The following is an 11,669-nucleotide window of genomic DNA, read 5'->3' as shown; positions in this document are numbered from 1 at the left end:
GAATTCATAAGACAAATGCTAGCCCATCGGAAGGACTCTAATTAGCCTTACTTACTAAGTGTATTTTGCTTTCATAGCTTGACTCCTCCTAGGCACACAGTGACTTTTTTTTTGTTCCATAAACATTTATTGAGCACATCCCTGTGGCAGGTACTTCTGGGTACTGGCTACAAAGTACATGAAGTGAAGCCCTGTGTTAGGCACTCATAGTCAACAGGAAAATACCACAGGGTCACAGTTACCAGCAAGACAAGACAGAACAGAGCAGGTGCCATCTGGAACGTGCAGAGAACCACAGTAGAGGCTCAGAGGAGGAGGTTCCCCTGCATGGTCCTGCTAACATGGCGCCTTACCCATGGGAACAACCCCATGTTAACCAGAGAGGTGAGGTATGGCTTCTGAGTGTATCATAGCTTAAAACGATACATGATCCAAGAGACAACCGGTGTGGAGAATTCACAGAGGACTGTGATGGCTCAGGGGTTCGTGTCCCAGTGGCTGTTGGCTGCTCACATCAGGCCCTCAGTGCCCCCAGAGGGTCGCTGCTCTCCATCTCCTGTTCTTCAGAGTCCTGGAAGACAGACAGAGGGCTGTGATTCTGGGGTGGGGGGTGTTCCTCCTGCAACTACCCTTCTGGGGGGAACACTGCTCTGCTCTGGGGCCTAAAGCATGCCTTGTCTCAGGCATGCACATCACAGGAGCCTTCCCGCACGCTGCTGCCTCATGCGGAGGTGAGGGGTGGAGGGTGGAAGTGGGGGTGGGTGGGTGCTAGTCAGGGGTGCTTATGCTGGGCTGCACATGCTTTGCTGTGGAAGCCGCCTGTGAGGTCCTCAGCGAGGTTGGTTCCCCATCTCTAACGGCTCCGTAGGAATATTTATTTCCCTAGGAAGGTGTGAGGGTTAGCTGCTACATGTAGCCAGTGGTGATTAGTCATAAAACTTTCATATGGAAAATACTAAAGCAGGTGACCGCATGGACGCCCCACTCCCTGCTAGAGCCCCGTTGAGCTTCCTGCTGTCATTGGCTCTGAGTGGCACCGAGGTTCTGACAAGCAGCATGCTACGCGCTAGTTAGCAAAGGTTTCTCAAGGTGTTTGGGGTGCACAGAGCTGGGACGGGTACCCCACTCCGTATACAGGTCAGAGAATGCAGCCTGTTGGTGCCCTGGGCCCACGAGTCCCGTTACTGGTATTCAACTATACAACCAGGTGTGGCCATGGCGGTGGCACGGGCTTCCAATCCCAGCACTCGGGAGGCAGAAGGAGGTGGACCTCTGAGTTCTGAACAGCCTGTTCGACACAGTGAGTTCCAGGCCAGCCAAAGCTACATAGCGAGACCTTGTCTCAATGAGTAAATAAATAAATAAATACTGTATGTTTCTGATTTAATGGGACTTCCAGAGTGTGAGAAATATGTGTTCTAAACACTAAACTGACAGCAGCCATCTGGCTTTGGTTAATACTACACAGGGGTTAACCCATAGAAGCCAAGATTCAAATGTTGCCTTGGCCCAAAGAACACTGTCAGCTCAGGTGGTGTGCCTTCAGACAAGGATACTCAGCACACAAGGCTACGTTTCACCATGGTTACGCAAGGGGGAAAATGCCTTCCCTAGCTTCCCAGTCCGGAACTGATGAGAAAGGACAGGCAGGTTACCTCTCACGTTTTCTGTGAATGGGGTGCCCGGCCACAGGGTCCCCCTGGGTTAAAGTCAGACTAGCTCCTATCTCAGCTCAAGCCTCGCTTAACTCAATAAATAGACGGTTCCTTCTGGGAAGACCGGATCAGAAGATCACCCATTAAAGACCTCCGTAAGCAAAAGCAGCTCCCTGAGCAAGGAGCGGGTCTGCCCAGGGCAGAATTAGTCAGATGTGAGCATCGCTAAGGGATGCACTTTCTACAGGCCTGCTTCTGCAAGAGGCGTCCTACCTGGCCACAAGGTAGGGACTAGGCAGCCTCTAGTTTGAGGCTTCTACCAGCTACACAAAAGCTGGCACTCTGAACAGAAAACTGGCCTCTAGGCTTGCTATCTGAGATACATTCTAGAAGGGAAGCTCTTCCTGGGGGTGCAGCTCCACTGAACCCTGCTGGAAGGCAGCATTCTGCACCCCAGCCTCGAGTGAAGTGCGAACTCACTGTGAAGGGGTCACAGGAGGACTCAGGGGGTGCCGACGTTGATGTCTCATACACAGGGTTTGAGATATTCTCAGGCTGCTGCTTGCCAAAAGCCGAGACATCGATATCCTCTTCCGACTGTTGAGAAAGAATTATAAGGGTTGAGAGGCAGGACTGTCCCCAAGGCACTCTTCACCTCGGGAGCCTTTTCAGCAGCACGGCTGAGATGATTGACATGTGATAGGAGGAGGCACTGGGCCCCAGTGACAACTTACATGTCTGCCCAGGCGTGTCTCCCAAACTGGTCCATAGGGCATTCCCATGCCCCAGAAATGATCCGTGACCCATGCTGCCAACTCTCCTACCATAAGCACTGATGAGCCCTGTTACCCTGGAGTTGTGTGGCCGTCCCTGAGCTTAGAAAGATCATGTATGTGCTACAAATGATGGTTTGAATGTTCTCACCCAAACATGCATTGAAATTTAGCCCCCATTTTGAGCCATTAGGAGGGCAGGAGACTTGATTCCACTGTGGCGTTTGCAGGCAGGACCTTTGGGGTGGTGGTTACGGTTAAAGGGAACAGCAGGGCAAAGCAGAACCCAGTGGGACTGGGACTCTGTGAGAGCAGGTGCTCAAGCCAGGACTTGGCTCTGTCGCCCTAGGATTCCCTGCACTGTGTTGAGAACTTGGCCGAGGCGCCTGTAGCAAGAAAGCCCTTACCAGGTGTGGCCACATGGCCTTCGAGCACCCAGCTTTCAGATCTGTGAGTTGATTGAACGTGGTCTAGCTTGTGGGGTTTTGGCTATAGTAAGAGATGTTTTTGAGGGTTGCCTCTGAGCGTACAGTTTGGCCAGCTACCTTCTGGAAAGCACGGGCGATTGCCTGAAGGCACGGCACAGCTCTTCCCGAGTGAGGAAGAGAGACCAGGAAGAGCACAGCGAGCAGACGGGAGGCGGCCCACCTGCTGCACTTCTGCCCAGCCCCGTTCTCTGGGGACTGTGGTGTGGACGTGTGTCTCACAAAGGCTCCAGCTAGGTTAAAGACTGGACCCTGTCGCTGGGCATTCTTGGGAGTCAATGGGACCTTTAGGAGGTGGGGCCTAGTGGGATGAAGTTTGGTAACTAAGGGGCGTGTCCACGAAGGTGACTTGGGAACCCTGGCTCCTCTTCCTCCTTCCTCTTTGCCTCACAGCCACCGTGAAGTGAGTGCTCCGCCATGTGTTCCCGCCATGATGTGCTGTCTCGCCACAGCTCCCAAAGCAAAGTCACCGTGGACTAAAACCACGACTTAAACCTTTCTTCCACCTAACTTGATTATCTCAGGCATTTTGTCATGGTAACGGAAAACGGACTGACACCACCTAGGGCCACCCCAGGGTCGGCTCAGGAGCTTGCTCATGAGGTAGACTCAACTCTGCAAACGGAATGGAATGAGAGTCGCTGGCTAGAGAGTGAGGCCATGCAGGTAGGTGTCAGACCCCATCCCCAACTCTCAGGGCCAGTCTTGATGCCCAAGGCCACCGTGGTGGCCGCTTGTCTAGACTCCTCCCAGGAAGCAGGAGCATGGGGTGGGGTAGTTATTCTAGTTACGATAACCAAACACCAGCTCCTGGGTGAGGACACATTTTTGAGGTAGCCCGGCCTCTGGAGCTGGCCGCTGATGTGGGCCTGATGTGGTGTGACCCTCCAGAACCCATTGGGAGGTATGACTGCCACCAGTGGAAGGTGAAGCTGTGTAAGTCACCATGACTGGCTTGGTGATAGTGAGGCTGTCCCTGATTTCCTGCCGCTCTGCACGTGCCTTCTTACATTTCCGTTTTCTGTGAGTTGAGGTGGCATGAGGCCCTTGTTAGAAGCCAAGCTGTGCCAGCCCTAGCCTTGGACTTCCCAGTCTCCAGAGCCACAAGCTAATAACCGTATGCTCTTCGACATTCTGGTGGTGCTTGTTTTATGTTTGTGTATGTGCAGGTATACAAGCACCAATGTAAGCCTATGCCTGTGGAAGGCGGCAGACAACCTCAGGTATTAGCCACGTTCTCTTTGTAAAGACGTGTCCTCTCACTGACCCTGGAGTTTACCACTTCAGCTAGACTGGCTAGACAACGAACCTCAGAGACCCTCTGTCTCTCTCCCCAGTGCTGACTTTATAAGCACACACCACTGAACCTGGCTTTTATTACGTGGGATGTGGGGGGTTGCACATTTTAGTGGCCCAGCTATCTCTCCAGCCGTTGTTTGCTTTTGTTTTTCATTTGTTTGTTGTTTGTTTTTAAACCAGATCTTACTGCATAGCTCAGCCGGCCCTGAAGCTGTGGGGTATGAGCCTGGAACTCGAGATCCCGCTGCACTCGCTTGCTGAGTACTGGGATTACAGGTGTGCGTGGCCTGCCTGTGCACGGAAAACAGAGGAGAGGCAGCCCATCACTGCCTGCTTCATTCTCTCTTACCTCAAAGCGCTGGAAGCCAGCTGCTCTCCGGTTTAGTCGGAAGTAAGAATAGGCAGCCAGAGCAATTGCACCCGGGACCAGGACGATGGCACAGACTATACCTGTCCCCAGGCCAGCGTGGGCACGAGTCTGTACGGAAAGGAAAGGGGCAGTTCTTAAGCCGTGACCCCCCAGAGAGCAGGTCTGAGTTCACCCTGTTCTTGCTTGCCCAGGCACCTTGGAGTGATTCATAAAAACAATGTCAAGGTAACGTGGTTCTAGGCCTTATTACTGCCAGGGCCTATTTCTTATAACAACCTAAAGAGATATAGATAGTCATTCCCCCATCTTTATATGGGGGAACTAAGGCAAAGAGATGCTAAGTACTTGCCCAAACCACACAGCTTTCTGGAGGTACAGTGGGCTTTAAGACCTGTCTGGGTTTGAGCTTAAATGCACAACCACCAGCTCTGGAATTTTCTAGTAGCTAGCAGCTTACCTCATGTGCCCCTGCGAAATGTTAGGATACTAACAATAACCACAGCCAGCCTATCCGGAGCTGATTTAGGGATTCAGTGTTTCTCGTGCAGTTTCCCCAGGTCAGGGAAGTACTGTGAACCCCTCTGCACACACTGGGTAGATGGGAAGACAAGCTCAGAGACACTCAGAAATCAGCCTAGGATTTCTCACTTCCCTTCCACTGGTTGTGTGCGTCCCCATGTCGTTTCCCCTCCCCCTTTTGAGCACAGGAAAATGTAACGGAATCCAGCTACTATCACAAAAGCTACTACTTGGAAAAGTCAAGGACTTCTCCAAAGGTCAAGCCGTGGCTTAAGAAGTCTTGGTGATATTTTAGCTTTTATGTATATTAGCTGGTTCCTGCAGTGATTTTCTTGTGTGCTATGCGTGCTTCCAAGAACTCCTAACAGTGTATTTATCTAAAATACCTATCAAGCGTCCATGCTCAAACAAAACCACAGCTGTCTCCTAGGTCAGGCGATAGCTTTATTTCTCGTGTAATTTATGGTGAGACCCTCCTTTCTTATACAACCTTACTAATAGACCCCTAACTTCTTCTTCTTTTTTTTTTTTTTTTTTTTGGTTTTTCGAGACAGGGTTTCTCTGTGTAGCTTTGCGCCTTTCCTGGAACTCACTCAGTAGACCAGGCTGGCCTCGAACTCACAGAGATCCGCCTGGCTCTGCCTCCTGAGTGCTGGGACTAAAGGTGTGCGCCACCGCCCGGCCACCCCAACTTCTTATCTAACCACATCTAGGAATGTAGACTGAGCACATAGATCCCCTTTTTGATATACTAACCGGTCATTAGCACTCAGTTGACCTCCTTTACCCCTCCCATTTGGGGTTGTAAAAGAAAGCCTGATGGTCACTGACAGAGGAAAATTCTTACCTGCCTTTATGACCCTGTAAGAATTCAAGCCTGGTGACCTTGCTCTGGAGAGGATTGCTATTGCCTGGGTTTATAACTGGATTCCTGAGAGACTTGGTGACAACTGAGAGAGTCGGAGAACTGAGAGGAGGAGAGAGAGAGGAAAAAGGAGAACAGAAGAACTAGATGGGTAAGAACTGGAGAGGAACAAACTGAGCTGGGGAAGAACTAGATTGAAGGGCTAGAAGAGAGTACTAGAGGATCGAGATGGAAGATGAGGAAGAGCCAGATGAGGAAGAACAAGATGAGGAAGAGCCAGATGGGGAAGAACAAGATGAGGAAGAAGGAGATGGGAGAGGAGCTAAGATGGGAAAGAACTAGATGGATGAGAACCTAGATGGGGCAGAGCTAAGATGAGAGAATTAAGATGGAACTTAGAGGGGACAGCAGATAAATAGAGAGAATTAAACAGAAAGGAACTAGGCAGGCTTGAACAGAACCGAAGCTGTGTAGATAGGACCTTATCCCAGAGGAATAAAGTAGATGGACAAAGAGCTTGGTGTAAGGATTCAGTCCTTAATTACATCATCAGCCTGTGACGGTGTCCCAGCCTAAAAAGCGGGTGGGCCCTCTGTGCGTCCCTCTCTTTCCTTTCCGCTCCTTCCTTCCATCTGTCTCCCCCCCCCCCAATAAAGCTCTAAAAAGGTAACCATGGCTGTGATTCTTCCGATCAGCACTCTCCTCCTCCCGAGGCGGCCAGCCACCAGCGCGCCATATAACCAACACTTGGTGTATCTACATTTATTCCTGCCCTGAATGCCTGACAGAGCTGTAGCTGTATAGACAGAATTTTGTCTTAGAGGAATAAAGTTAACAGACATAAGAGCACAGTGTACGTAGAATTTTTCCCTCAGATATCCCACGCCGGACGTAGAGAAATCTCCGGACCCTGGGTAATCTATACCGACTCATCGTTCCCTTTCGATCAACAGACGAGTGGGACTGGAAGCTGGTGGGCATGCACATCGGGAAATGCACATTTGACGCTGGCTCCTCACCAGGAACCGGAATACTCACCGCTGGCATGGGAGGTGCTTTCAAAGGCTCAGAAATGACATGAATGAGCCCGTTGGAGGCGATGATGTCCCACTGCACAATGGCTCTTCCATCCACAAACCTGGTCTCCTAGGGAAACGAGGAGAGGGTGCGTGAGACCGGTGACCTCTTCCCCGTCCCCCGCAGAGGCGGTCTCCCACTTGGCTTGTCTGCAGCCTGGCCTCCCTGTGTGCTGTCAACACCCGCTGACTTCACGCCACCAGACAAGCTGCTCCGGGGGCTGCAGAGACCTTTGTGTGACAGACGAGCTATCAGAAGGAAATGGCCTGTCCACGATCACTCCGGCACCCCAGCAAGTGGTAAAGGCCAAGGCTCAGGCTCTGGCTCACACCACACCTCTAGGGGAGGGTTTTCTGTGTCAATCTGGTATGAGCACTAGCTGTGGTGTAGGTGGAATTGAGGCACCACGTCCCACCTGCAGAGTTAGTCGCATTCTGACAGATGCAGGTGGCTCGGATGTGCATGGGTGTCAGGCACTGCCACTCAGGGCTCAGCATGCCAGACGCTGGTCTCTACACATCAGAAACTCTGAATCACTTAACCCCTGACAGTTCACAGACGCTGTGGTCATCAATGTTGCCACCACGACCACGACCACCACCACCACAACCACCACCATCACCACCATCATAACCACCACCACCATCATAACCACCACCACCACCGTCATAACTATCACCACCACCATAACTACCACCACCACCACAACTACCACCACCATAACTACCATGACTATCACCACCACCACCACCATCATAACTACCACCACCATCATAACCACCACCACCACCACAACTATCACCACCACCATAACTACTACCACCACCACAACTACCACCACCATAACTACCATGACTATCACCACCACCACCACCATCATAACTACCACCACCACCACCACCACTACCACCACCACACTGTCATCCTCATCCCTACATATCCGGTGAGGAAACAGCTCAAAGATTTGGGTAGCCTAAGTCATCCCAAGGTCATTTGAGTTGGAAGCTCACACGTTAATGCCTGAGATAGACTAACAAATGGACAGAAACGAAGTATCTTCAAAACAGTTTCATTTCTCTGGCTGGGTGGTGGTGGTGCAGGCCTTTAATCCCAGCGCTCCGGAGGCAGAGGCAGGCAGATCTCTGAGTCTGAGGCTCGCATGGTCTACAGAGTGAGTTCCAGGTCAGCCAGGGCTATGCAGAGAAATTCTGTCTCGAAAAACCAAAAACCAAACAAAAACAAAAACAAAACGAAAATGAGTTTCACTTCTCAGCCCTCATTAAGCCGGCTCCCGAGGCCACTCTACTGCCAAGGTTCTGGGGCGGCTTGTTAGTATGTAATGTCACAGGCACAGTTTGCATTCATACCAACCCCATCTGTGGATTTAAAGACGACTCTCATGTTATAATAGTTGGCATCTATCGAGTGTCTACTGCAGGCTAGGAGCTTTGCATGTATTTTCTCTAGCTCTCTCAATAAGCCCAGAAGGCTTTGCCTACCTGGCGGAGCTGGTCCTGGCTGGAGGTGATGAGCAGCTGGCTTCCCAGCCGGGTCCTCAGAATGGTACCATTGACAAGGTCGTCGTAAAAAGAGATGCTGACATTAGTGAGGTGGTGTTCGATGTCCCGCCCGGACAGGCTCTAGGGAAAAAGGCAGATGAATAGTCTGAGCAACAGCCAGAAATAACAGGTTTTTCTTAGGCGTTTGGTTTGGGGTCCTTCCTAAGGGTCACGTGGAACTGGCACATGCAAAGTCATCTCCAGTCTCTAAGGCTGGCTTCCCTGAGGGGTCCAGAGCACTTGGAGCGAGTACCAGGCAGGCAGAGGTGTGTGACTGGGTAGTGCCCGGGGCTCTCAGCCTGATGCTCAGCCTCTGTGGGGTGGGGGGGTTGAACGAGTCCACTCCTCCTCTTCGGACCACATCATGAGGAAGGTTGGTGTGTGGACTCACTGCACCAGGGCCCCTGATTCTTCTCCCTGCCGGGGATTCTTGCCTCTGGCCCCTTATTCCTTCCCTGACTTTGGGCTCGCCTTGTGACTCAACAGCAGGGTTTGAACTCAGCACTCCTGCTCCCGGCCATGACTGACTGGGTTCGTCTCTTTGGTTGTGAGAACCCTGCGGGGCAGAGTCGTCAACAGGCCAGCCGGGACCGGAAGTGGCAGCTGCTCGTCATCGTCATCTGTGTGTGCTGAGGGTGAACAGTACCCCTCTGTATCTGGGGTAGGGATTGTTGTTTGTTTGTTTGCTCTGACAAGGTCCTGGACCTTCACTTCCCAAGTAAACGACAGGCATGCACTGTCACGTGTGGTGGAGTGTTGAGGTGGTGACAGATACACATTCTTGTCTAAAGGTGCAGGTACCAGGAACTCCACTCACCTTATTTCCCAGCAGCCTACTGTTCTGTGGCACGAACAGGGTACCACGGATGGACAGGTCAGTCAAGTGTTTCAGAAACGCCTGGCCTCGGGCTGAGCTTCTGGAATAAGCCAGCACCTCCTAGGGAGAAGAAGGAAATGGTCAGATGGGCCACCATGGTGTGGGGGTTGGGCTGGCTGGAGGAGCTGGGGGGCGCAGAGTGTCTCTGAGAATACCCTCATGCTGGGCTACAGGCTGGCTTCCCTTGCGCTTCCTCTCACTGGCCTTTGGGGGAGTATGAGAATGACTTTTCCTTTTTCACTGTATCCTCCCAAGATGCCCTGTTCTGCCCCATGCTGTGTGAGGCAATGCCCATGTCCTGCCACAAGATACCATCTTACAGAGCAGCAGCTGGTGTTACATCTCATGCATGCACAAAGACACTGTGTCTGTCTAGCAGGAGCCACGGAGCATGGGCGGATAAACAATTATTCTAGGGCCGGAGAGATGGCTCAGTGGTTAAGAGCACTGGCTGCTCTTCCAGAGGACCCAGGTTCAATTCCCAGTGCACATTAAATATAAATAAACCTTTAAAAATGTTTAAAAAAAACCCAATTATTCTACATCCCAGACGTATGAAGACGCAACCTTCTCACCCATAAAAGGGGGACACCTAACACTGGTCCTCACTGATCTGTCGTCCAGCCATCTGATACGGTGCATACATCTCATGATTGATGGGCAGAGAACTCCAGACTGTGCTAGAACGTCAGCTCAGCATAGTCACCGCTGCTTGCCGAGGCCCATTCAGTTGCAGTTCAGCCAGATGTGCCCAACCCTGCGCCTCACCTGCCTTGAGCCCCCAGGCTATGCTCCAGCCTCTGTCACTGGGTTCTCTGAATATCTAACCACTTGGAGTGACTGGGCACTGAGTCAGTCCTCTGCCTCCCATAAGGCCTCTTTAACCCTTCTGTAGCCATTCTGTTACCTATGTAAGTGTGTATATTACTGTATGAAGTATCACGGACGGCCCAAGAGTTAGTATTAGTAATCGATAGTGGAATAAAAGAACCCATGCTTGCCAGTGGCCATATTATCAAGGGCATAGAGGATTACATGGTAAATGACAACCAATAAAAGTACACAGCTTGTGAATTTACTGTTAATTAATGAATTTTAATGCTGTGGAAAGACAAAAATGTGTCTGCTTCTGATACAATGTGCCCATGATTTAAGAAGTAGTCAAGCTATTTTCTGTTTGTTTGATCAGTTTCTTAAACTGTTTTAGATGCAAACACAGGCAATACCTGTGTAAGTTTCCATGTGCTTACAGTGTCAAAATATCAAGTCCTTTAAAGATCACAACCACCCCCGTGAGGCTGCTATGGTCACGGAGCCTCCCCTCCCCTCATGAGGGTCTATGTGAGCCTCTGGTTTCCTTCAAAACCTCACTTCGTCATTAGCTGCTCGCAGGCAAGCCTCCTGCTGGAGCAGAGCCAAACAGACAGGATACACACCGTCAGGAAGTTCCTGAGCGAGGATAAGGACATGAGGACTTGAAGCAGGTTCCCACTGCACGAGAAGCCATCTCCCACATAGCCTGCCTTGCAGGTGCAGTTCACATCTGGAAAGGAGAGGCACAGGGGCCACGCCCAGTGAGGTGAGGCCTGAGCCACCCTGCTCCCTCTTGGGGATTGGCTGGCCAGGCAGAGGTGCTCAGGGCGGTCTGGCCTGGAGCCTGTAGTAGATGGGACAATGACCTTTCATCCGGTAACAGAAGACATCCCACATTTCACTCTTGTTGGGCCTGATTCCATAGTCCACTATCCCAACAACGTTCGAACCACACTTCTGAGAGGCATAGGTCGTGGGGTAGGCAACCCGGCCACCCTCCAGCCAGCCAGCTGAGCAGAGGTGATAGCTGGCCTGCAGAGACAGGGCAATGACTGGGTTAGTTATACTGTCTTGTTTGCTGTGGAATCATTTCAGTAATTCTGATCCCTACCCAGACTTCGAATCTAAGGACCCTGTTGTACTCCCGTGTCTGGAAGATAGTAGGTCACTAAACTTTGTCCATCAGGCCACTGGATGAATGACCATGATGCTCTTTCTTTCTCTAGTTGTCCAGGCCTTTCACGCTCACTTTTCTCTTGAGAAGGAATTCACCACCAGCCATTTACCCCAGGGCAAATTCTTCTGCTTATGAATGAACAAAACTCTAACTGATGACGGAATTCTAATTCTAATTCATCATTACCATCATCACCCTGT

At 51.2% G+C, this 11,669-nt stretch overlaps 1 protein-coding gene across 1 annotated transcript in view; it reads right to left on the bottom strand.

Moving 5' to 3' along the window:
* Positions 1–173: 173 nt before the first annotated feature.
* Positions 174–11,669, bottom strand: part of Stab2 (stabilin 2) — a 169,046-nt gene continuing 157,550 nt past the window's right edge. The window contains exons 62-69 of the mRNA XM_059245218.1: positions 11,159–11,324; positions 10,916–11,022; positions 9,420–9,539; positions 8,543–8,683; positions 7,005–7,112; positions 4,562–4,690; positions 2,136–2,252; positions 174–571 (exon numbers count right to left, since the gene is read on the bottom strand). Of these exons, the coding sequence (XP_059101201.1) occupies positions 515–571; positions 2,136–2,252; positions 4,562–4,690; positions 7,005–7,112; positions 8,543–8,683; positions 9,420–9,539; positions 10,916–11,022; positions 11,159–11,324 (945 nt within the window). The 3' untranslated portion in view covers positions 174–514. The remainder of the gene's footprint in view (positions 572–2,135; positions 2,253–4,561; positions 4,691–7,004; positions 7,113–8,542; positions 8,684–9,419; positions 9,540–10,915; positions 11,023–11,158; positions 11,325–11,669) is intronic.

Source organism: Peromyscus eremicus, chromosome 18 (genome assembly GCF_949786415.1).
Source record: "Peromyscus eremicus chromosome 18, PerEre_H2_v1, whole genome shotgun sequence".
Taxonomy (NCBI): domain Eukaryota; kingdom Metazoa; phylum Chordata; class Mammalia; order Rodentia; family Cricetidae; genus Peromyscus; species Peromyscus eremicus.
The sequence above is the reverse complement of the archived record's forward strand: the minus strand, read 5'-3'. Positions and strand labels throughout refer to the sequence as shown.